This window comes from Miniopterus natalensis, chromosome 4 (assembly GCF_054644295.1).
Source record: "Miniopterus natalensis isolate mMinNat1 chromosome 4, mMinNat1.hap1, whole genome shotgun sequence".
Classification (NCBI taxonomy): domain Eukaryota; kingdom Metazoa; phylum Chordata; class Mammalia; order Chiroptera; family Miniopteridae; genus Miniopterus; species Miniopterus natalensis.
The window spans coordinates 4,633,764-4,658,936 of NC_142084.1; the positions used below are offsets into that span (position 1 = coordinate 4,633,764).

The 25,173-nt window shown below is 51.0% G+C and overlaps 1 protein-coding gene across 1 annotated transcript in view; it reads right to left on the bottom strand.

The window, feature by feature from the left end:
* The window catches only part of LOC107527843 (N-deacetylase and N-sulfotransferase 4), a 141,922-nt gene that overhangs the window by 44,198 nt on the left and 72,551 nt on the right, over positions 1-25,173 (bottom strand). Inside the window, exons 4-5 of the mRNA XM_016200707.2 lie at positions 14,631-14,816; positions 12,245-12,373 (exon numbers count right to left, since the gene is read on the bottom strand). Of these exons, the coding sequence (XP_016056193.1) occupies positions 12,245-12,373; positions 14,631-14,816 (315 nt within the window). The remainder of the gene's footprint in view (positions 1-12,244; positions 12,374-14,630; positions 14,817-25,173) is intronic.

The window sequence follows — 25,173 nt, forward strand, 5'->3', positions numbered from 1 at the left end:
GTGGCGAGTCTGGAGAAACGTGCAGACTTCCCAGGACACAGCCTCAGACCCCCGTGGATGCCACAGGGCCAGTGAACTGCGTGGGCACAAACTTGGTTTTGTTTCCTCACAGCTCTGTTTTCTCCCCACTGACACCCCGTAGATACAATGAGGTTGAAAACTCTAATTAGGAGTGAAGGTAAGTATACTTCATAGTAAACTCGTTCCTTCTCCATAAGCATTTATTTGTTAACAGTCAAAATGTGCAAAGAATCACAGCTTCCTTGTCATGACCTGGATAACAGGTTAAAAAGTTGCTTTTCTTAGGTGGGATAATGTCTTCAGGACAGACTTCTTTCAGTTTTTCTTTGACACAGAAAACACTTTATTAAAGACACTAAATGGAGTCGGTGTGTTTTTCTAAAATAAGTTCATTTAAAATCTCCTTTGCTAGTTGTTAATCTAACACTATTATTTTTATCAGTATGACGACTTTAAAAGTCAGTGGACAGTGTAATATCGCTACATGTTTTTTGTGGTCTAATAATATAATGATCCTAGAAGTAATGAGCTGAAGTTGCTCATTAAAGAGGACATGGGAGGGAGGGGAGAAGGGAGGGGAGGGAGGGGAGGGAAGAAAGAGAGAAAGAGGAAAACGTGGGAAAACACAGTGACCACGGATTCAGAATTGCACTGTTTCCATGGTTACACATTTTTGAAGTCAGCTGTACAAGCCCGAGATGTCCATTCTGCAAGACGGCTCGGAGGGCAGGCGTCTGAAGGTCCTAGCAACCGGCCCAAACCACTGCTGGTCTGAGGAAGGGACACTGTCCCTTCTCCAGGACGATCTCCCTGTTGAGGGAATGGCTGGAGCATAGAGATGAGAGTATTCACTCTCTTTCCGGCAGGGCCCGCGGCAGCCGCCAGCACCGCGGCCTCTCCCAGCCAGCCTGCTGCCCTCTCGTGCGTCCCCTCCCCTTCGCTGCCCCCCTTCGCGCCCCCGCAGGCCGACAGCCCCCCAGCTCCCTGGCAGCAGGAAACAGTCAAGAACCCGTGCACTGTCCAGCCTGAAGGGGGCGGAGCCCCGGCCCGTCTGACCCCTCTGGTGTGGCGGTGCCCCGTCGGCGCCCGCCTTCCACAGCAGCTCCACCCCACGTTCTGCGGCAGCTTCCCCTCCGAGGCTGGGAGACGGCACCATGCTATCTGGTTTTTCTGGCTCATGACAGCATCTACTGGGTGTTTAGGGAATGACCAGGGCGCCCGCAGCTCTGCGGTGGGCACGGCGTCAGGAACACGCGTCCACCGCACTTGGCCCGGAAGCTGACAGACTCGCTCCCTCCGAGAGAACGACGGTTCCCAGTCCCAGGAGGACCTGGGCACAGTGCCCGGGCAGGGGCTGTGCGCACAGAGAGGGGCCTGAGTGGCAGACTCTGGAGCTCGCGGTCCTGGGTCAGTCAGCCCAGGGCAGCCTCCTCAGGGAATGAGGACAGTGACGGTGTTCAGGTCAGGCGGTCGTCGGGAGGGCTGGGTTAGGACACAGAAACCCTCCAGGACACTGGATGTAGTGGCCAGTGAGCGAGGACTGGTTATTATGAAAAGCAGAGCTCTGTCACAACGTGGGGGCGGTGCCCGAGTGGTGGCCTGGCACGGCTGTCACCGGCACCTCCCAGGCCAGGTGTTTCCAGGAAATGGTCACTAGGGGTCTTTCTCCAATTTTAGGCAGATGTTAACGAACCAGACTGGTAAAGTAAAGTGAAATATTACTTCAAGTCAAATTCGCATAAACTTTATCAAATATGTCAGGTATAGATTGCTTTCCGTAAAAATTATAAAGTTATCTGTGTGCCAAACGAGCAAACAATGACCAAACACCCACCCAGAGCTGCTCCCGTTTGCACATGAACATCTTACACCATTGGCCCAAGAGGACGTTTAAAGCTCACGCCGGCGAGTACCCGGGGCGCAAGGGGCTTCGAGGCTGATGGCTGAGCAGCGGCTCTGCCTCCCGGGTCCTCTCACCCCCGCACCCCAGCTTCAACGGTGACTACTGCTGGGGTGCGGGGCTGGGCCCTGCGGAAGGGAGAAGGGTGGCGAGCACGTGAGTCAGCAGGACGGTGTCGGACAGAGGAAAGTGTGACAGAGTAAGACTCAGGAGGCAGGGGGCGACCGGGGGACCGGGGAGGTCAGGCATCGCGCCCGAGGAGGCCGGTTCTGACCCGAGACCTGAGAGGCAGGAGGACTCGGCCCCCGGAGCCCAGTGAGGTGAGCGGGCAGCCCGAGGGCCGAGCGCCCTGTGTGTTCCGGGGCTGGGGCAGGAATGCGGGGGTGGGATGGAGGGTGCGGGTGAAGGCGGAGGGGCCTGGGCAGGGGGAGGACGCAGCAGACGGCGGGCAGGCCCAGAGCTGGGGCCGGATGCCAAGGGCAGTGAGAGCCTTGAAGGGCTGCGGGAAGGCGGGCGTGATGCTGGCTTTTAGCTGTCACTCTGGGGACCCGGGGTTCCCCAGGAGGAACGGGGGCAGCCCCCGGGAGGTCACGGAGCAGCATCTCATAACGCGCTGCGGAAATGGAGAGCAACAAGCTCGGAGAGGGGAATATTTTGGAGGTGAGGTGACAGTACTTCCTAGTGAATTTATTTGTCCCGCACCAGTGAAGGAAGGTCTCCGACGTGACCGGGGGTTTGCTGAGCTCTAGAGTCCCTTCAAACCACAATCGGGGACAGTGGCCCCGACTCGAGCCCCTCACTCTGCGGCTCACAGGTGGCGCCTTCACAGGTGCGCCACTGCAGTCCTACGGCCTGTGCCCTAAAGACGCGCTCGGCAGATGGATCACTGCTGCTTCCCACGGGCCCTGTGAGGGCGCAACTTCCCTGCCTCTGAGCAGCGCAGAGCCCTCAGCTCTGTGCGTGAGCAGAGCCCCTGGCTGGCACCGAGCTCTGCACGAGATGGGGCGCGATGGCGCCGCGGGTGCGTGAGGACCAGAGCGGGCGCCCGAAGGGACGGGCGGGAGGAGGGCCGCTCTGCAGGCCCAGCCCTCGCCCACGCTGGCTTTGCGTGGGCCGCGCGTGGATGGAGACCTTCTGTGGGGCAACAGGCCTGTCAAGGAGCGAAACCCCGCTATTCTGTGTGCTTTGAATGGCACAAGGGCCGCCTGAAACCCTGCGGAAAGTGACGACTGCGAGTCGGGAAACACCTCGTGCTCGGAATCTCCCCTTCGCGTCGTCTAAGCCAGTGACTGTCCCGTGGAGCTCGGGGCGGCTGTGTCACCGCTAACCTTGCGTCACAAGGACACACCTGTGCTTCAGGTCGAAGTTGGCTCGCTCTGGTTTAGCGGATGTTCTCGGGGACGGCACCTGTGTGCTGACTTTCTGGTAGGTGCGAACTCAGGTGCGGGCAGGTCTACAGTCAGTGACTGCGGACAGGCCAGGACGAGCACCCTGTCCCCTGTGCTGCGTCCTGAGGCCTGGCCCAGACTTTTCTATTTCATTCGTGTAGTTGGGTTTTTAAATTTTCTATTAAGTTCAACTTATTGGTCTAAATTATCTATTTATGTGACAGTTGGGAGATCTTCCAGGTCAGACCATCAATGTGTAGGCACTAAACACAGAGATCGCTCTAATTCTATTCATTCATGTGTTGAGCAAAATGCACACAACAGTCAGCGTTGAGTCTAAGGCACTAATGACGCACCACTCTCCCGTGCCCAGCAAACCTCGCTATGAAGGAAAAACAACAAGGAAAACTCTAAGGTCGGCAGCACCCGCAGCTGACGGCCTCTGACGGATTCCGGGGCACCTGGCCTGACAACACAGGCAGATGGAAACGCAGTCTTGCATTTGATGACTCAGCTTGTTTTCTGGAATAAACAATAATGATAGAGATTTTATCATTTAAAAATAGCTCAGGAAGCACAAAAAGGTGGTGCGACCGAGAGCATTTTCAGAGTAAAGCACGCGATGGACTGAAACTTCTAGTCGTGTCCAGGAAGGGGGGACAGTCAGGCACGTCCAAACGTAAACCCGGAGTTTACAAACAAAAACAGCGTATAATTCTACTCTTTCCAAATAAGAATTATGTCCAAGTTCTTCACATTTTCTCTGAAAAATCGACACACTTCCCTTTAGTCTCATCTCCTGCTCTTTCCCCAGGTTCTGGCGCAGGGAAACAGTAGGACTTTCCTTCAGTATTTAGTCGCCAGGAAACAAGATAATTCGATTCCCCGGTTTGGGTGCCAGACAGTGTAGTTCCACCTGCAGCCCACTCGGCTGTGAAAGTGGGGGACTCCCCTGTTTTCTTTCTCTCTCCTCACTGACCCCCTTTCCTTCACTCCCCTCTGCCTTTGGTTCTTCCTGACAGTTTGGAGACTCATGCGACTCAGCATGTGGGGGGCACAGGCTGAGCCAGAATTTTCCCTTCTTCGGGGGTGACCCATTGAGCCGCCAGGACTGCGGTCTACAGGTGGCTGGGCGAGGAAGACCCGCTCCCTGGACACAAAGGTGCCCGGGGAACAGCGCTGGGCGGGGAGCTGAGCACACCTGTGGGCCAGGTGCCGGCGGGAAGGTGGAGGCGAGGCGGGGCCGCAGTGGGGAGGAGGGAGTGGCAGAGGCAGGCAGCGCAGGGGGCACAGGAGGGGCCACACTGAGCCCCTCCGACACAGAATGTCAGCGGGGCAACGAGTGACAGTTATTTGCTTTGCTCCCCGCCTTGCTGACCTTCCTCCCTCCCACAGCAGAATAAACGGTTTCCAACTGTCGACTTGCCCTCGGGCGACCCTCGGGCTCTTACTCTCACCTGCCCCTCGCCCGCTCTTACGGCTTCACCTGCGCCTGGTACTCCTGTAAAACCCAGGCACTCACAGTTCCAGAGCCTGCCAGGCTTATGTGCTCCGGCACCCGGACCCCTCTCCTCTGCCGGGAGACCTCCTTCCCGCGGCCAGCCCCGCCCCAAGCCCGCCTGCCGCCCCGTTTGTCTGCGATCCCCGCCGCGGCTCAGTCCGAGGAGCAGCTCCCCGGACAGCACCCCCTGCGTCCCGACCGGCACACACTCACGGAGAAAAGCGCCCCGAGAAAAACAAAACACGTGAGGAAACGAAATGACTGGCATACAGAGAGGAGGGGGCTGCCCGCTAAGCGGCAGGCAGATGGCACGTAACAGTTCATTACGAATGAAGCACCAGGTTTCCAATGATCTTTATCTGTTATTTTTACACTTCAGATTAGATAAATCTCAAAGAAAAATGTAATAAATAAATATCAGGGCAAGATAACTTCAGTGACAGGACCCCTTGGGCACCTCCTGATCAGACTGCAGATAGAAATTATAAGACTTAAAAGAATTCCTCAGCGGGCCCCGGCCGGCGGAGCGGGCGTCGCCCTTGCACCACCAGGCTGTGGGCTCGGCTCCGGGTCGGGCAGCCGTCGGGCTACGGCCTGACCCCGGTCGCGGCAGGAACAGGAGGCGCCTGATCGATGTTTCTCCCTCTCCCTCACCTTTCCTCTCCCTCAGATCAGTAAAAACGCATCCTTGGGTTAGGATTAAAAAACTCCGCAGCGGACGCCGGCAGTTTAAGTCCTTATGAGAATCCTCGTCAGGTTGGCACATCAGCCACCAACGGAAACACTGAGACGAGGAATTTGATCTCCTGAAATACGAGCATATCAACATGGTTTAGAAAAGAGTTTATATTTTTATTTTCACAATATCTGACTCAGAGGAATGGCCAGGGAGAGTGAAGCAGTAAAAAACAAAGTGAAACAAAGTAAAATGACCCAAAATGGTCTTTGTGCCGCACAGCACCTAAAATGAGAACGGGGCACGAGCGCCGAGGAAGGGAGCTGCGGAGCGTGGAGATATTTAGATGCCGGCTAAGTGGCAGGAGAGTCCTGAACTCCTCCGTAGGATGAAAACTCACAGACCAAAAGGCACACGCTTTCGACTTCAGCCTTGTGAACTCCCACAACCCCCAGCTTTGGGGCTCCCCCACCAGCCCTCCACCTCATGTCAACAGTGAAACGGAGTCTTTTTCTTATCACCATGAATTCACTGATTTTGCTTCCACACTACCCTACCCCTAAGTGTCAAGAGCACTGTGGCCCTAACATTTATATACATTACATTCCTCAAGACAGAGATAGAGAAAAAGGCTTATCTACCGACGAATATCCAAATATGGGGTTGTATTTTCCGCTGTTGAAAATGTACTCGTGCTGACGAGCCGCTCCACCACCTCCCATACATGCTGCGGGAAAACTAAATTATCCAGTAACTCTCAACGAAATAGACTTCTCCAATAAAGTATTGCTGTTTTCATTTACTTTCCTAGGGAAACGAAATTGAAAAAAAAAATGCAATTTTACGACTTGCTCACGGTCTGGAAATACAGGGACGCAGACTGCCTTCCATCAGCCCCGGGCCCAGCCTGCGCCGGGGGAGCGCGCCTGGCAGCGACGGCTCCCCCGTCCCCGAGACAGAGCTCCGCTCGCAGACGGCGCGTTCCGCTCTGCGGGCCGGGCACACTTCGCACTCGGAGCTACTCATTTCCAAGGAGTTCCACTGTGGGAAATTAGACAGAACCCACATGCCCCAGACTCAGGCTCGGCGGGAGCACAATTTCAATGCCTTCCCCCGGCCCTGTGCTGACGGGTCCACCTCTCAGAGTGAACAGCACGATGCTCTCCCAAGAGCAGAGGCCAGGGTCCTGGGACCAGAGTGTCCAGAGCCTGCTGGGATGGTGAGTCACTGAGGCTGGTGACTCAGTCCTTTTGTGAAGGCTAAGCCTGCAAGTCTTTAAGAAATAGAACTTTCCATGATCCATACCCTGCGAAGGGGTCCACTCGTCCCCGAGGGAGGCTGGTCTCCTGGCTGAGACCCAGCTCCCATACACTAACTGCCTCCAGGTCCCCGGCCAGGCAGGGCAGAGATCACGCGGCGGAGCAGTGAGAACTGAATTGACTTTTAAGAATAAACACTGCTGAGACGCACGTACAATTCTCCTGTGACTGAGTTAGGAATATTAATATACAGGGTGGGACAAAAGAAGGTTTACAGTTGTTCCTATGGAAAATAATGCAATAATTAATAAACAAAAATAGAAAAATAAACTGTTTCCTGTTCTCACAACTGTAAACCTCCTTTTGCCAACCCTGTATTATCATATAAAGAAGTATAGTTTGGTGAAATATATAACTGCTTTGTTCTGCATGCATATTATCCAATTGTTATAATTTTCGATAAGCACAGCATTTATAGAAAATCAAAATTGTAAAAGAACACCTGAATGCCTCCATATTAGTCATCAATCATCCCTTTTAATCTGTTCCAAACAGACTCGGGAGCTTTCCTGGGATTTGTTTGGCTGTGCTGCACATAAGATATGCTCTGAGAATGAGCTCCCACAGCTGGTCCTGCATTATTTCACCATGAAGGCAACTTAGAGCTCAGTCCAGGTTATTTCAGTCCGATGTTCTTCCCACGGCCGCCTTCTCTCTAATCTGCCTGCAGAGCCCGGGCTGATCCTCGCCCTGAGCCCGCCCTTAGACTCCGAAGCGCGGGTGTGGAAGGGCAGGGGTCGGGAAGCTCGCTCTGTAGCCCTGATGTGCGCAGCCCGGCCCACAGCATGTTGAGAAGTATGTCACGGCCGCCCCGCTGTGCTCCAGGGTCAGCTTCAGGTCCCCAGAATCTGCAGCTGGCCCACAGACAGGCAAGCACTGGGGAGTCTAGGCCCCGCTTTGGGCTTGGGAACACGTAGTAGGTTTTCTGCTCCAGCACTGCCATTTGAGAGCATTCTAGAGTCTGAGCATCTTTAAACATATTCATTAAGAAAACTTAGCGAATTCTATTTTCATATTGTTCTTGTAACAGAAAAAGAAAATGAGTTGGGAGGAAAATTGCACCCGGGAGGGCACATTCATTTCCAGCTTCTGTAGCCACCGCCGGCACCATCTGACAAGACTCCCGGCTTCCTTCCTGTTGTCAGTCGCTGCATATTTTATAGGGTGGTGTCTGGACTTGAGTGATGGTGGCTTACCTGGTATAAGCTGTTTCACCTCACACATGATTAAATTATATTTCTTCCTGTCTGAACAAAGATTATATTGAAAATCCAGGAAGGATTCGGCACCAGGGAAATACACGTTAGTGTTTGACAGTGTGGAGCGGAGCAGGGAAATATCAATACGCGATGAGGTCGTGGCAGACCTAGGACTAGGAGGAGGGAGTTATATGAATGTTAAGCGACACATGCCTAGCTAGTCTTTAGAAACCCCATTCAAATGGCCCTCCTAGCATTTAGTTTTCAATTGCGGGGTTCGTTTGGGCAAAACAAGCTGGCATCCGAGGAAATCAAGAAATCACATTCCTGGCAGGCTGCTGAATCAAAGATCTCATGTGCAACGGTAGCCATTCATACCTGAGCGGAAAAGGGACACGTGCTCCGACTGGCATTTTCTGTCTCGTCAACTATTAGAAATTAATGACATCTCAGGATGTGTAAGAAAATAGGATGTCAGCAAGAGGCAACATTAAAAACACTGAAAATGCACAAGGAAAAAGCATTGGAGACTTTTGGACACAGAAAGGGTGCAGGTCTGTCTTAGGGGGCCACACGCATGAATGTGAACTTGACTTTGGAAGCTGCGCGCAGGGAGAAACGCGCTGGTCTTGAGTGACTGTGTGGCGCGTCCCTCTGACTGCAGGGAAGCTGGTGGACATAACAAACCAGAGAAGCGCCCCTGGAACTTTTCAAGGATGTTGAATCCAGTTCCGTCCTGTGGGCAGAGGAACTCCCCAGGTGCTAAGAAAAAACTACGCAGTGTTGATTCTATTTTAACTCTATTTTAGCTCTGCAGAGGGACACGCCAGGACACCACCCATATACTTTCTGAGCTTTTACTGGCCTCAGAGGATGTGTCCATACAAATGACTCCAGAAAGTTCCCCCAGCTCAAACTGGTGTGTGCAGTCCGTCCGCCGTGTTTCTGCCAGCACACGGGTGACCGGGTGTCTTCCCCGGGTGCCCTGCCCCTGCATCTCTTCCGGCTCATCTCACCCTTTCATTTTCCTACAGGCAAGTTCACCCTTCCCTCTGACCTAACAATCACAGAGTAAACCCAAATCTATAATGTTGGTTTGCAGTATTTAAAATTAAACCTACTTCGCATTTTCTATGTTTCACAATGAAAGGATCTACCCTAGGTCTAAGTGGGTCAGAACAGAATCAGATTCTTAGCATCAGATCAGACTCTAAAAGCAGAAGTTGCCATATTCCTACAAAACTTCTGCTTGGGCAACTTCAGTCACAAGGCACACGCTTCCTGCCACAGCCCCTACGATTTCCCGGCAGGTTTAATCCATCCTTATGTGATGCTCCTCCCCACTTAATAATGAAATTTTACCACTATTTTCTCTGAAAGCAATTTGAGGGCTTCGCGTTTCCCCTGTGAGGTTTTATCTTCCTAGACTTGGTCTGTCATCCCAGTGTGCGCAGGGAACGGGGTGTTAGCATCACCGCCGGCTGTGTGCGCTGTCTCCGCTCCCCACCTCGCCCGTCCACCGACACCGTGAACCCTATCCTAAGACAGAAAGCTGTGGGTCGCCGGAAATCCAGAGACAATCACCACACAGGGAGGGGTCATCAGAGGGTGTCTGTAGTACTTTTAGGATATGAAAATGCTGATCACTAACGAGAAAAGGAAGTTGGAATGGTCTTTACCCTCACAGCTCACGCCACCACCAGTGTCACATATCACCACGCTCAAGACCTGGCAGACCCCCACGCTCCTCGCCGGTCAGAGAGCTGGCAGAAAAGCGGTCGCCTCTCTGGTAATTTCATGGACAAACACATTTCCCCGATACGCCGGCTGACGCCTAACACAGTGTCAGCACAGGCCTCTCCTCTGGGAACTGGCTCTGTTAGCACGTGACTGCTCTTTAGGGTTGCATATCAATGAACTCAGGGTGCCGGCGCGCCTTCACACCCATGGACGGCAGGTGTTCGTCCCGGCTTGGCTGTGGAGCGACGCCCAGGGGATGCCTTACTCTGACAAAGAGGAGCGCGATGGCTGGATAACAGGGAAAGGAGGGAGGTGATGGCCGGCGTCCTGTCATTTTGTCTCTGCCTCTTTTCCCCTCTCCTTGCTCCGTTCCTGCAGCTCATTCCCTGCCAGACTTGCTGGACCATCCCATGTGAAACAGTAGTTAATCCAACAGCCTCAACGCCCCTCCCACGTCAGTGGGGGGGTTCTGCTCACAGCCCATCACCTGTGGGCCTCTATTCATCATAGGGCCCACGGACAAAAGCCCTAAGGTTACACGATCTTTTCTGCATTCTTCACTCACTGCCATCTTTTATTTCCCTCACATGAGGTTCCTCACCTGGTGGGTGGTTACTTGTATGAGTCAACGTGACAGGTTCTCAGGGTGCTCAGACATTACAGTGGGTGTGTCTGTGAAGCTGTTGTTACATGATAATAACAATTGAATTGGTCAACTGAGTAGAGCAGATTGCTCACTAGTGTGGGTGGGCCTCATCCAATCAGTTGAGGGACCAAATAGAACAAAAGGGCTCACTCCCCTGTGAGTAAAAGGGACCTCATCCTGCCTCGCTGCCTTTGAGCTGGGACATTGGGTTTTCTGCCTTGGAACTTGAACTGAAACATGGGCTCCTCCTGGGTCTCCAGCCTGCCGGCCTTTGGACTGGACCTGACCCATTGACCCTCTTTAGTCACCAACTTGCTGCCTGCAAATCATGGGACTTGTCCACTTCCATCAGCGCATGAGCATGCTCCTTATGATAAATCCCCCTCTGCCCATCCTGTTGGTTTGTTTCTCTGCAGAGCACTGACCTGTACATGTGCTAACTTCTGCCAAAGCAGCTCTGGATGGAGCCCATGCTGACGTCACTCATCAGGTGCATCTGCGCCTGTCTCCGGGAGGCCCGAGTGGCACATCACTAACTGCTACGGCTGCACACTGCTCGTGGGTTGAGCCACATCCCTTCTTGGTCCTGTATCTTTGTGGACCACTATCTGCCATGCTTAGGATGTCCTGTGTTAGCCACACTCCTGGCCATGCGTAGCGTTGCTACCCATGCCGGGTCTACCTGGGCCTTTGTCCCTCACTCAGGTGCCCTATTTTGAGTCTACTGTCAGTTCACAAGGATAAGCAAGTATAGTTTGCAGACGGACAAAAGGAGCCTCCTGCAAACGACCCTCTGCCGCTGTTCTGCTCCACCTGCAGCTTAGATAAATCTGTGCGGCCACGATAAAGGTTTTACGTGAGGTTCGTAGCAGTTAGTACTTTGTGTGGTTGCTAATGACGGGGTACTGTGAGGGGAGGTGTTCTATTACTGGCTCAGACAAAGCATCTTCACCCCACTTCCCTCCCCTGCAATCCAATTTACAAGTTTCATCTTTACGCAATGCAGGTATTTATTTAATTCCTTCAGGAATTGAAAATACCAATTATAACTAAACAATTTCTTTTAAACATACCTGGAGCGTCACTGCAGATGCTGAGCTACAGTTTTGTTTGAAGTGTGAATGAGTCTCTCTGAGAGTGAGCGTCCTTACGTTAAACACGGTGGGCGCTGGGTGTAAAAGGGGACACACTTGCTTGAGGTCTCAGAAACGGGGTTTTCATGGGAGGGAAGTCAGAGATCTGAAATAATCCCAACATTACCCTGTGACAACCAATCCCCAACTGCTGTGCCTTCCCATATGTAGCAGGAAATGAAACTGCTACACATGGAAAGTTGAAAGGACACAAGTAAAGAAAAAAAGGGCAAATTCTCTCTTTGGTTCCAAATAAAATCAGTGGAGGTTTTTAAAACAGGCCTCAGATGTCCCTCATTCAGAAGACGGTTCGGGGCCACCTGTGTTCAACGCCCTCCTGCCCTGTGAGCATTTCTAGGGGAGGAACGAAGTGTGTCCACCAAGGTCCTGAGCCAGAAGCAAACTCAACTTATGAACAAAATGTGCGTCCCTCACGGTACTGTGAATGCGTGTTCACATGTCTTTACTGCACCTGAAGGACAAGCCAACCATGAGGGATACGGGAAGTTTAATCGCTATATTCAACACTGTCTTTTAAAAAAATCGCTGTTTTCCTTTGATTTAAAATCATCAAGGAGTTGAATACTTTGGACATGTAGTCTAATTTCTCTCGTAGGGCTAGTATTTACCAACGACTGTTGTGAAAGGGTTGAGAATAGAGACAAGAGGAAACGCACTGGAAAATGCTGGTGCTACCGTAAAAAGCATAAACAATACATACTGGGTTCAGGAGGACGGTGAGGAATAGCTCGCCTCCGCAGATGCTCTTATCCAGCTCTTGGGGTCCTCCGGGGTACTCTTTGTAGAAAATAGTGTGGGTGAAGAGCCCGCAGGTCTGCCGAGGGAGGACCTGAGGGCGGCAAACAGGTGACATGACTTCCCCAACCACCGCCAGCACCCAGGGCCCTGCCTGTCAGCCTTGGTTGCGGAAGCTCGGGTCTCACCGCGACGCCGAGCTGATGACGGTGTGATGATGTACATATTAAGGAAGTTGTTACCTCCAAGCTGTGGGTGTGTGTTACCTGCCCCTGCGTCGGCGCCGACTCCTGGGGACCCGAGTGAATGGCGCCCACAGTGTCCTGTCCTCACAGCCCTGCTCAGCCCTGGAGGCTCAGCCTGTGGCGTCTTCCATGGAGTCCATCCGGCTCACGTCTGGTCTCCTCTTTGCCCGCTGCCTCTATGTTCCCGGCATTATTGTCTTTCCCAACGAACCTGCCTCCTCACGTGTCTGACAGCTTCAGTTTGTCATTCTGCCCAGGAAGTTTCAGACTGCATTTGCTCTGAGACCCGCGTGTCCGTCTTTCTGGCCTAGATGTGCTAAAGCATTTTCACTTGGTTCTATAAAGCTCACCCACCAGCTGAGCTTTGTTTAAGGATTGGCAAAAATACAGGCCTTCTTAGGGTTAATTTAATTCAAATGTGGAGATTCTCCAAGGTTACATTGTTTGTGACATTAGGTGTCCTCTCCTGGCCTCTGGGTGACGGTCGGACAATCAGCTCCCAGCACGGCCCCCCCTCTGCCTAGTTGTGTTTGTACTGCACTCTGAACTGAGATTTAATCACAGAAGTAGTCACATGATCTAATGATTGCTCCTGGCATGTTCTGTGGTTAATGCTGTTGTAAATCTGAATGTTCAACAGAGAAAGCAAATAAGTAATTTTATTCTGAGAATTTATTTTGAACAATAAATTACTCATAATCTAATGGAAAAATGCATCCAATTGTACCGAGTAGCTATAATTTTATTTATTCTCTGCTTAATTTTCATAATAGTTTGTATTAAATTCAAAGAAAATAAATGCATGTAATATTGGTTAAAGGAATGTTTTCATTTCATAATATGTCACAGGGTCATGCCACCCATGGTCCTTTCCTCTGATTTGAAATTATAGGAGTGACACCCTTTATACCTCCTGGAGTTCAGTGAACACCAACCCCACCCTCTGCGTGATCACTGATTCCATTAAATCTGAGTCTTCCAGCACCAACTTAGAGCACAACATTCACGTTTTATGATGAACAAATATTGAGCAGGTTTGCTTTTCCTTTGTTTTTCTTTTTAAATATCTCTTTATTGATTTCAGAGAGAAGAAGGGAGAGAGAAACATCAATGATGAGAGAGTCATTGATCGGCTGCCTCCTGCACGCCTCCAACTGGGGATCGAGCCCACAGCCCGGGCCTGTGCCCCGACCGGGAATCGAACTGGGATCTCCTGGATCCTAGGTCAATGCTCAGCTGCTGCGCCACGCTGGCCGGGCTTCCTTTGGTTTTAGATGGTTGATGAGATGTACAGAAGGACAGGACAGGCAGCTAATTCTAACAAGAACCTGGATAATGGATTGGGACCATGTCACTCTCTATAGGGAGAGAATCATTTGTTAGCCTTGCTCTGATCTAGACGACTGATCCTGAGGACGTGGCTCAGGTGCTCCCAGAGCGATGGACACTTTAAGATGGCTATTTTATCTCAAAGGAAAGAAGACTATTTTTTTTCGTTCTAATGAATAGTTATAAATTTCCATCTAAAATTCATGTGGTTTTATTCCCATATAAAGGACTAATACGTCATTCTTGCATGAGATTATTATTTTTTCAATTATAACATCTGGAAAGAAAGTACACATATGCCTTTGCTTTTGTGTGTGTGAGGGAAAGAAAGACGAAAACGAGATGCCCTGAGGTGGTCCTCAGTGTCCGGAGCCACGCGAGCTGGGTGGGGAGACGCAGCCCTCGGGTGCTGCGTGGGAGGTGCTGTCTGCTGATCCTGCGGTGACGTGTGGGTGTTTCCTGACTTATGAACTCACACTTTGCCTGGGAAACTCAGTACAACCACCAACCAAACAGACAGCAAGACATTCCCTGAAGTGGAAGGGCCTCGGGCAAAACCAATCCTGAAACTACGGGGAATCGTCCATGTGAAACCCATTTCCAGTATTTTGAGCTTGTCTGACGTTGCCAGGACCACCTCCCAGCTGAGGGAGCAAGCGTGCAGACCGTGCAGTCACGGTGGCCCGTCACCACTGCCCGTGGCAGGGGTTTGGGACGCTTGTTTGAAGGAGGTGCGCAGTGGCACGCGCGTCCCCACCCGCCACGTGGCACACTCACCATGATGCCGTCGTGGATGAAGCCCTTGCGGTGCCGGGCGGGCTTCAGGTGCGGGTACTCCTCGGTGCTGGTCACCTGGATGCCCCAGACCTTCTTCCAGGCTGTGTAAAGCTGCATGTGCACCGGGTAGACGCCCGAGTGGTGCGGGGCCACCGCGTAGCCCATGTCGATGGGTATCCCGTGCTCCTGAAAGAAAGTCAGATGTCACCCCAGTTTGGTCGATGGAACTCGGTTACAATGTGGCCACAGCCTCTGCTTAGGACCCAGGGAACCCTTTGCCACGTGAGAAATAGGAAAACAAAGTTTTATCTTTCAGCAGCTTGTAATCTTATAAAGCTCTGATGGTGTGGCAGACGCAGCAAGTACTTTGGCCATACGGTGTGTGGGTGAGAGCAATTCTGAATGTTGAACACAGAAAGTTTGGGGGAAGACAGGAATAAAACATGACCCTTCCTCATGCAGACATAGGAAAGAAGTGTGAGGAGTGCCCAACTATGAGAGATGCAAGAACACGGTGTGCACGTGAGCGTGATGGTGTATGTGGCTGTATGTGTGAGTGGGTGTGAATATGTGTGGTGAGTGAGTGTGCGTGTGTGTATATGTGTGGTATGTGCAGGGTCTATGAGAGTGTGAGTGTGTGTGTGTACGTGTGTGGTGTGTGCAGGGTCTATGAGAGTGTGAGTGTGTGTGTGCATGTGTGGTGCGTGCAGTGTCTATGAGAGCGTGTGTGTGTGCGCATGTGTGGCGTGTGCAGTGTCTATGAGAGTGTGAGTGTGTGTGTGCATGTGTGGTGTGTGCAGTGTCTATGAGAGTGTGAGTGTGTGTGTGCATGTGTGGTGTGTGCAGTGTCTATGAGAGCGTGTGTGTGTGTGTGCATGTGTGGTGTGTGCAGTGTCTATGAGAGTGTGAGTGTGTGTGTGCATGTGTGGTGTGTGCAGTGTCTATGAGAGTGTGAGTGTGTGTGCATGTGTGGCGTGTGCAGTGTCTATGAGAGTGTGAGTGTGTGTGTGCATGTGTGGTGTGTGCAGTGTCTATGAGAGCGTGTGTGTGTGTGTGCATGTGTGGTGTGTGCAGTGTCTATGAGAGTGTGAGTGTGTGTGTGCATGTGTGGTGTGTGCAGTGTCTATGAGAGCGTGTGTGTGAGGTGAGTGCCTGTGATGCCGACAAGCAGAAAGTTGACTATAACCCACGCAGAGACGAGCCTTCGCTGTTTGCCTGGGTGGCCCAGGCTGACCCTGTCTGAGTGGAGTAGACAGGGTGCTCCGTGAGCCGCAGGCCGTGTCTGCTGCACGCTTCGGGGGGGGGACCTAGTGCCAGCTGTTGGGATGCAGCAGAAGCAGGAGGTGGTGCGTCTGGAAGCCGCTGCAGGGGGCAGGTGGGAGGCCTGGGCACCTGCAATGGCTCCCGCGCTGGACTCACACCCAGGGCCAGGCCGCGCATGATGCAGTGATGTTTAGACACACCGAACAAGGGAAAAGAGAAGGCAGGCTCTCCCCCCTTGGTTTGGATGCTCACAGCTCACTCCGCTTTTAGGAAGCACACACTTTACATGAGATGCTTGCTTTAGGTAAACAGTACACTCTGAAGGTAACAGGTGTAAGTTGAAAACAAGAATATGAAAAAAATTGTCAAGGAATGGTATTATATTGTGAAGTTCATGCATTAGATCTGCAGTTTTCTAATTTTGTGTCTTTATATTTCTCCTTTAAGTGCTTCTCTGCTTTATAAAGACATCTTGTAGGATTGAATCTCACCCACTGAGGCTATAAATAACAACACACAGTAATATATGAGCTGAAGGAATCGATAAATAGCCCAGCATAGACTTGACAATTGCATTCACATTGTCTAGTACGCGGCAGAGTCTGGCCTGATGAGCAGGCGGTGAACGGGTCCCACAGCCACAGTGCCCGAGTCTCACCCACATGCAGCTCTGGGGATGTGCCTGGAGCCCCTGCCGCATCCCCACCTTTCCATCCACGAAAGGGCCCTCACTGCACAGCTCAACCTGCCTCCAGGACTCTGCATTTTCTAACATCTGTTACAAGGACTCTGGAGAAAGACTGGGTTATGAAATCAATGCTACAAAATGAGCTGAGCCTCTCCAGGCACCGTGGAAAATTCCGTTCCTGGCATGAGCCAAAGAATCACATTTCCTTGGGAGCCGTTTTTAGGACCAGGTGGAGAAGTCCAGCAACAAAGCCACTGGGCGCGAGCAGGGGCGGCCACTCCCATCCCTGACATGTCCCTGAGGCCTGGTGCCCAGGGAACTGTCACAGGGGATGTGTGCCATCGGCAGCCAACGTGGGATGCCCTGGGTGTGAGGCAGACAAATGAACTTCCTAAAGAGGGAAACCTGGGGGCTCAGGTGCCTGAGCCCGCTGTCTGGGGGTGAAATCGAGCGTCGGCTGCTCAGAGATTTCTATTTGTAGGAAAGGGAAAAGCAGTGTGTTCCACTCTTAGGACCTCTCAGGCGGTTCACACTGAGGTGTGGACCAGCCGGGTACCGTTACAGAAAATAACAGCGGCTGCAGGCGTGAGCCTGACCGTCTTCACTGACCGCCCTGCCCGACCTTGTTTTTATCACTGTGGGGATCTAGCCCACATCTGGGCCTAAGACACTCGGTAGGCGGGTGACATCCTAGACACAGAGATGAAAGTGAAAATCAGGGAGAGAATTGAAATATCAAACATCTGTGTCTCCTAAGGGAAAAAAAGGCATTTCACCCGTGACAGGTAGTAAAATGAATTGTAGGACTTTCATGAAAAACCAGAAGGTAAAAAGCAATTGACTTGGTGGGAGGAAGGCAGGGGCAGTGAAAGGGCTTTATTATATTTATTGATTTCTGGGGCTCAACGCTCTACTGCTCGTAGGTCATCTTATCCCTCTGACAACTGGGGCTCAGTCAAAATAGTAAATCACGCCAGGTAATTATGAGTTTATACTTTCTCCATCTAAACGATAGCACAAAATGAAAAGTAATTCCCTAGTAAGTCCTTTGCTGCTAGGGAGGGGCTGCTGGGCAGAGACCTTCATTCTTTACTGTCCAGAGCTTAAGACGCCTTCGCACAGACAGCAACTGAAACGTGAACTGAGCGTCGCACGCACACGGGGTCCTGACAACCCCCAGACGGGAAAGGCTTTCCAATGCAAAGATGGGGGCGTCTGGAAATATGCATACAGAGCTGTAAATGACAGAATAAACGAATTCTGACATGGCTTTTGGTATTTGTTAAAACAATGTCTCTCATAGGACCTAGAACATTCTAGATAAGCTGATGTGGTGCCACAAATGTTTATAGGGAGCTTAACTGGACGTCGTTTTCCCTATCACATTAAATTCCCAGTCGACTGGAAATGAGGTAATGTGGTAATTTACAGACTATAAAAATGGCACCATTCTTCAAAAACTAGAATGAAACAAAGCACTCAGTCTCTAATTGTAACCGGTGTGATCGCATGTGGTTTTTCTTTGACCATATCTTCTGATAATTGCTTAGTGCCGATCCTGGGGAAGTTTTCACATTCACGTTGAGCGTGGTCCCTGTGATCACCTGCAGGGTGGCCTAGATGTCACCGTCAGTGTGGAAACTGTGGCCCACAGGTGTCAGAGCCAGACAGCTCACAGGTGTTTACCCAAGTCTCCTGCGGGCTCACAGACTGAGCTTCAGCTTCTGCAACAACTCACTGCTACTGTGACCAGGTTCATGACCAAGTTGATGGCCAAAGGGAGTGGACTTCAATATGCATTCTGATGAAAAGTAGAGGGCACGCCTGTCCTTTCTGTTTCACTTGGAGAGGTTACAAAGCAAAATTCTCCATTTCCCAGGCTGCTCTGCAGCTCTCATTTTCGGTGCAAACACAGGTCAGCCGATGAGAAGGCTGTGGAACCAATTTCAGAGGGAGGAGACGGGCAGAGGCTGACGTCGGGCAGCTCCTGCCTTCTGTTGCTGGCAGACGAAGTCTGGAGAACAAAAGGCTTTTTGGAAGCCGCCTCGGTGCCTTTTGCAGGGTGAGGTAGAAATTTCCTGCTCCTGCCTGTCACCCCCGGGGACCACCTCCATCTGCTCTGCATCCCCAGAGGAGCACAGCTGAGAATCCCTCCACCAGCCCTCCCAAGGCCATGGACACACTTAGGTCACCAAACACTCTTCCTGTGGGAAATGACTCCCGCTGGCTTCTGTCTTGAGTTTAGAAACCTGACTGATACAGCCGGTCTTTGCCCCTTTTTAATAAGCATGAAAGGCTTGAGGGGTTCGGGTGAGATGCCAGTGGCTTGAGGAGACTGCTGAGCACCGCCCAGCATTTCCCCGGGAACACTCACGGCAACACCCACTGGTCTCGTGGGTCCTGGCGTGTTCCATGCGTGACTGTTAAACCTCATGTACTGATCACCCCATGCTCAGTGTACAGAGAAAATAAATGAGAGACAGTCTCTTTAAATAATAAATACCACACGTATTTGAGCAAGATCACCCCGTGGTGGAGCCACATAGTGTAGGCAAGAGGAGGAAGGGGGCGGATTCTATGGAAGGAGCACAGCTCCGATGCGTGCTGACTGCCAGGCTCCGTGACAGCTGGCACTTCCACACCCTGTCCTGAGGGTGACCACATCCCCACAAATGGGCAGAGACCTGCAGACATCGCCTCCTGAGCTAGGAGAACCACAGGTGGCATGAACAGTGCCTGGGTGCTGCATCTGTGTCGGGTAGTGATGGGTACTCTTTAGAAGACCTGGTGCCCTAGGGGCCCTGAGAAAACAGGAGGTGGGAATGGGGAGGACTGGGCTCATGGGCACGCAGGAGGCACCGCTGGATCTCCTAAAGCAGCTGCATAGAATCCGAAGAATGGGTAGAGGTCTTGATGCAGAGAGGAGAGAGGCAGGTAAGTGCACTGTCCCGCGTACTGTGACCTGATGCTCACACTCCAGGGTCTACTGCTTGTGGAATGAGCCACCCTATATTTGGGGTGGTCTTATATTTCCCATCCTTAGCAGTGTACCTGGGACATTGTCAGTTTTTAATAAATATTGTTAAAGGAAATAACAAAAGATGTATGGACTAAATTCATCATAGATATTTAATAAATGAATATAAAAGGAGAAACGAAATAATGACCCGTGAATGAATGCGCATGTAGGAAGTACGCTAAACAGGACCCGCTTAACTCGACTTGCCCTCCTAAATACACAACTTCAAGGAGTGACGCTGGTGCTAAAGAAAAAGGCCTTATTATCTGTTTTTCCTTTGGTAAGGGCTTGGGGTCGTCTCGTCAGCTTTGAGGAGGACCTCGGGGCACTGATCTCCACTGTGTCTGGAAACGGAAATCGCCGTCTGTTCCGTAAGTGATGAGTGGTGGCTGTGCGGCCCCGGTGGTCGGGTCAGTCCTGGCGCGCTGTGGACCAAAGCGTAGTGAGGGGCGATGGTCTCTGGAGAGCGTGTGTCCCAGATGGGATTTCTCCTGAAAAAGAAACAGCACAGCAACCCCAGGGCTTCTGGTGGGAACTTCCCGATCCTGATGGGGCTATTTTGGGCAACGGCGACACATCCCTTTAAGATTCCTGACCCAGCTGAAAGTCTACTTTCTGCTTGAAGGGAACTAACAGAGAAACTGAGTCAAGCTCATTCCCACTGTCTAAAAGGTGGCTGATTGGGCACTCCTGTTGCTGACTTATTCTTGGCCAGAATTCTTACTTTATTGGCAACATAGATGTTTAACACATTTCAGTTCATTAATTCCCTTTATCTGGCACATATTTTTTATGTTCTATAATGTACCAGGGGCCATTCCAGATGCTGAGGATACAGCAGCAAACAAAACAGGCAGAAACGCCATCCATTAGGGGACTTGTACTTCAGTGACGCGAGACCAAGATTATACAAGGTGAGCAGGTAAACTGCCTAATAGCATAGAGGGTGCCAAGAGCCATGAAGACAAAAGTGCAGCAGGGAGGGGGGAAGGGGAAGGGACGCGGGTCGCAGCACTCAAGAGGGGTGTGGTGGGGGTCTAATGGAAAGGCCCTATTTCAGCCTGGACGGGGCGGGCTCCGCGCAGCTGACGGGGAAGGTCATCCCGGGGCGAGCTCAGTACAGCGTCGCGCTCAGCTGGAAGGGACGCAGGCATTTTGGGGGAAGAATGAAAATTCAGCTGTTTTTGGAGCAGAGCAGCAGGGTGGGAGGAGCAGGGTTGAGGTGGAGAGCAGGGCCATGCGAAAGGCCTCACACGTTACTCAAGGAACAACTCCAGGGGGCGCCGTTCACCTGCACCGTGCTTTATAGAGGCGGACAAGGAGCGTCACTGAAGGGAGGGAAAGGGTGCCAGTCCTTCAGGTCCTTACGTGTCGCTGTAAAGATGCTGGCGTTTGCCCTGAGAGGAGCTCTGGGGAAGTTTTGAGCAGAGAGGATGTGATCTCACCCATCATTCAAACAGAGAATCCTTCCGGCTGCTCTGCTGAGAGCCGATGGGAAGGGAGAGGGGAGGAAACCAGGCGCCAGTTCGTAGGGTACCGAAACTATCCGGGGAGAGAGCAGGAGCCGGGACCCGGGGGGGGGGGGGGGGCAACGAAGCAGCTGAGCGCGGAGCGGTTTATCCTGGGTACGCCGTGAGGGAAGAGCCTCGGATTAGCTGACAGGCTGAATACAGGACATGGCAACTAGGATGTTGTTTCCACCAAGTGAGACGGGAAGGTTAAATTTACACAGGTTTCTGGGAGAAAGACAGGACACGTGTCAGAGATTAGACATCCAACTGATGTCAAATAGGATGTCAGGTAGCAAGTCAAATAGGTAAGTTTAACATTCAATGACTTGTCAACATAAACATTTTATCTAAAGTCATAATACTCATTATGATCACCCACAGAATGAGTGTGGAAACAGAGAAAAGAGGTTTAAGGGCAGATCCTTGGGCCACACTGTCATTAAGAAATAAGAGAGCAGAGAGCAATCCAGCAATAGCCTGAGAAAGGGAATTGCCAGTGAGATGCAGGGGCCAGGTGCCTACGAGGAAATGGGAGATGGTGGAGGCAAGTGTTTCCAGGGGAGTCTTGAGCTCCCCGGGTCAGATGGTGCTGACAGGCGATGTTTGGTGAAGCAGGGACTGCCCACGGGGACACTGGGTGTCCACTGCTGAGCTGGACGGGACAAGCTCTGTGGATGGTGAAGGGTGAGCGCATCAGGGTGGGCCTGAGAGGGGACAGGCGGAGCTGGAACGGAGAAGTGAGTGGGACAGCATCTCAGGAAGCTCTGCTGAAGGGTCTGGAGATGGTGCTGGGCTGGAGGGGAGGCGTCAATGGGGACCACGTGCAGGCGGACGAACAGCGTCTGTGGAGGCGGGATGCTTCAGGGGAGCGGGGACAGTGCTGCAATGACGGGACAACACCGAGTGTGGAGAATGTGGCCTTTTCATGTCCAGTTCTTTTATTCACTGATCTAACGCAGAGGCGGAGATCGTGTGTCTGGCCCAGGCTGCCAGCACAGTGTGTGTTTAGGTCACTTTTACTGTATTCACGTTAATAGGTGGTAACCACGTTTCAAAAAGATGTTACTAAATAATTGGGGCCACTTGAGTAACTGGCTATAAGATTATTCTAATGACTACTTTTCGGTAGACACGTTCTCATGTTTCAAACTAGAACCAAGCCTCCAATTCTTTTTTGTTTTGTTTTTTTAAAATATGTCTTTATTGATTTCAGAGGAAGAAAGGAGAGGGAGAGAGAGAGAAACATCAATGATGAGAGTCACTGATCCGCTGCCTCCTGCTCGCCCCCCGGGGAACAAGCCCACAGCCCAGGCATGTGCCCTGACTGGGAATCGAACCTCCATCTCCTCGACCATTGCTCTGTGTTCAACTGCTGAGCCACGCCGGCTGGGCCAAGCCTCCGACTCTATTTCCATTTTGTCATCATGAAGAAGCAGCAGTTGTAATGGGAGCCTTTGAGTTCTCCTGATCGATGGATGATTTTTCCATGGGGTGTGAGGACGGGGCGAGATCTGTGCCAGTCGGCAGGAAGGGCAGGTGGGAAACCGCTGGGACAGTAAGATTGGGGCAAACTCGGGGTGCAGTACGAGCTCTGCACAGCATTGAGGGCCCACTGAAGACAGCATCACGGCTTCAGAGCGAGGACACTTGAGGGCTGGCCTGGCCACGTTCAGTGTCAGGGGCGCAGACAGAGGCTAGGAGAGATTTGGATTCAAATGGGGTTGAGGCTTCGCAGGGGCCTAGGATGAACCAAGAAGTGCCAGGAGGCCAGGTGTGTTCACGGAAATGCTTGTGACGAGGGTTCATGGAAGAGCTGAGGAGGAGGCAGCAAGGGCCTGAGGGGGGGAGGGGGCACGGAGGTGGCACCAGGTGGTCGAGGCAAATGCCAGACTGCACGTCAGCACCTCCCTGTCGCCTCCATTGCACGGAAAGGTCTGGTTTAATTGAGTAGCAAGAGAAACAGTCCCAGATATTAAGTATTTAGAGCTTCTAACGATGTCTTTAACCCTGGAGAGGTGATAACAGTCAAGATTCTTAAGCGTGTTAAGAGCCAGGTGGAAAGAAGAATTGCATTCCCATCCCACTGTGACATTGTCTCCACAGTTGCTATCACATAAAAAAGCAAAAAGAAGGTCCTAAAAATAATTTCCCTTAGTACACATCACACCATTTTCACTACATGGTCATCTGGAGTTTTGTCTCAAACAAATACAACCCCTAACTTCTCTTGCCACGTCTCACCTCCACTCTCAGAACTTGAACATTTATACACAGCACGCACTGAAGAGCTTATCTTTTTAAAATCTTCAACCTGAGTGCCTATGTTCATGGAATAAAGCGCTGGTGTAGGTCAGAGGTCAGGGCTGTGTATGCATGTGCGCAAATGTGCGTGTGTGTGCATGTGTGTGTACATGTGTTTGTGTGTGCATGTGTGCATGTGAGTGCACGTGCATGTGTGCAAGGGTGCATGTGTGCATCTCTGTCCACATGTGTGCAAGTGTGTGCGCACACTTGTGTGCGTGTGTGTGTGTGAAGTAAACAGGTTGAAGAGGCGACCTGTCCTTTGTGCCGGTGGCTAGAATACCCTTCGTTTTCAACTTCAGAGCACACTCCACACTTCTGGGATGGTCCCAGGATTACACAGATGATGGCTGGGAATCGCTAATTTAAACGCATTGCTTTGCAGACATAGATTTGCACAAACTATTACTTTCTCTGAGCAATGGAATCCATTTCTAATGTTATTTTTGAGTCAAGCTGAGATTTCCCTTAGGAGTCATTCCCCCCCGAATGTCAGCTTAATGCCTTTATGAAAGGTGCTTTAACCATGTGGTGTGGGGCATGAGCCATCCCTCCGGTTGGCAGTCCTTCCCTGTCTGCCAAATATAGGCTGTTATTACATTTTGTCCTGGGACAACCTAAGCTTCTCTAAGCCTTAAAATAATTCATATCTGTGGTTGTCTTCAATTTTGTGGAAGCTTTACTACCATGAGGAATAGCTAAAATTTTATCAAACAAAATGTAATTTTATGTTAATAAATGGTACCTCTCTGTTTAAAAACTCACATAAATTATGCTCACTCAAGTAACTGCCTATAAAGGTGATTAAACTTCTATTGTTTTCTGTAGACATGCTGATGTTTCAAACAAAAATCAGACCAAAATATTGTATTTCCATTTTGTCACTGTCATGTTAAAGTGGCATCTTTGGAAATGAAAGCATCGATGCGGGTCTCATCTCTGAACGACTTCCCTTCAAGCACAATCCGGTTGCCCGCATCATCAAGCAGCTCTGCTCCCTCCCCAGCCACAGGCCTGCGGACAATTTCTCAGGGCCTCATACTCAGGGTGCTGCAGGGCCGATGGAGGGGCACGGAAGTGTCAGCTGCAGGGAGGTAACCGTGGAGTGAGGGAAGCGCTCGCCAGGGTGGACGAGTGTAAGACAAACAGGACAAAAGAATTTTTCAAATTGAAAAATGCAAGAGAGAAAAGAAAAAAGAAACAGAAAAGCACATAACTAAGGTGTCTGATGGATTGTCTAATTTGAAGAGTATGTGCTCAGTACAGCAGGAGTTAAAGAATAAAATATCTCAGGACTCTTGGCTCCTGACTATTTCACAGACATTTAATAACTGAAAACAAGTTTGGTCACTGAAGCAATAAAATTAAAATCTGTCAGTGAAAGCTCATTATGCTATTATTGACTATTTATTGACTATTTTAAGAATCTACTCACAAAACTGCTATCTAATAATTGATTTATAAATAGGCCTAAAATCACTATCAACACCCCTTAAAGAGTGTTGGGGCATTACATTCAGATTCCTCTATATAAATATGCCTTTTATGGGTCTACAAATTGTAGACAAGGGGGCAATTTGAATGCAGGTAAAAGAAAAAGGGGAAACACTGGGCTCAAACTGTATGCCAGAAAAACAAAAATGAAGACAGAAACAGCCGATTACAAAAAGACACACCTTATTTTCTTATTTTTCTTGAGAAATGGTAAGTCTAGAGTTAGGCCGCTAGCTCAGAAGTCCGAGGGCCAGGAGTGAGGTCTCC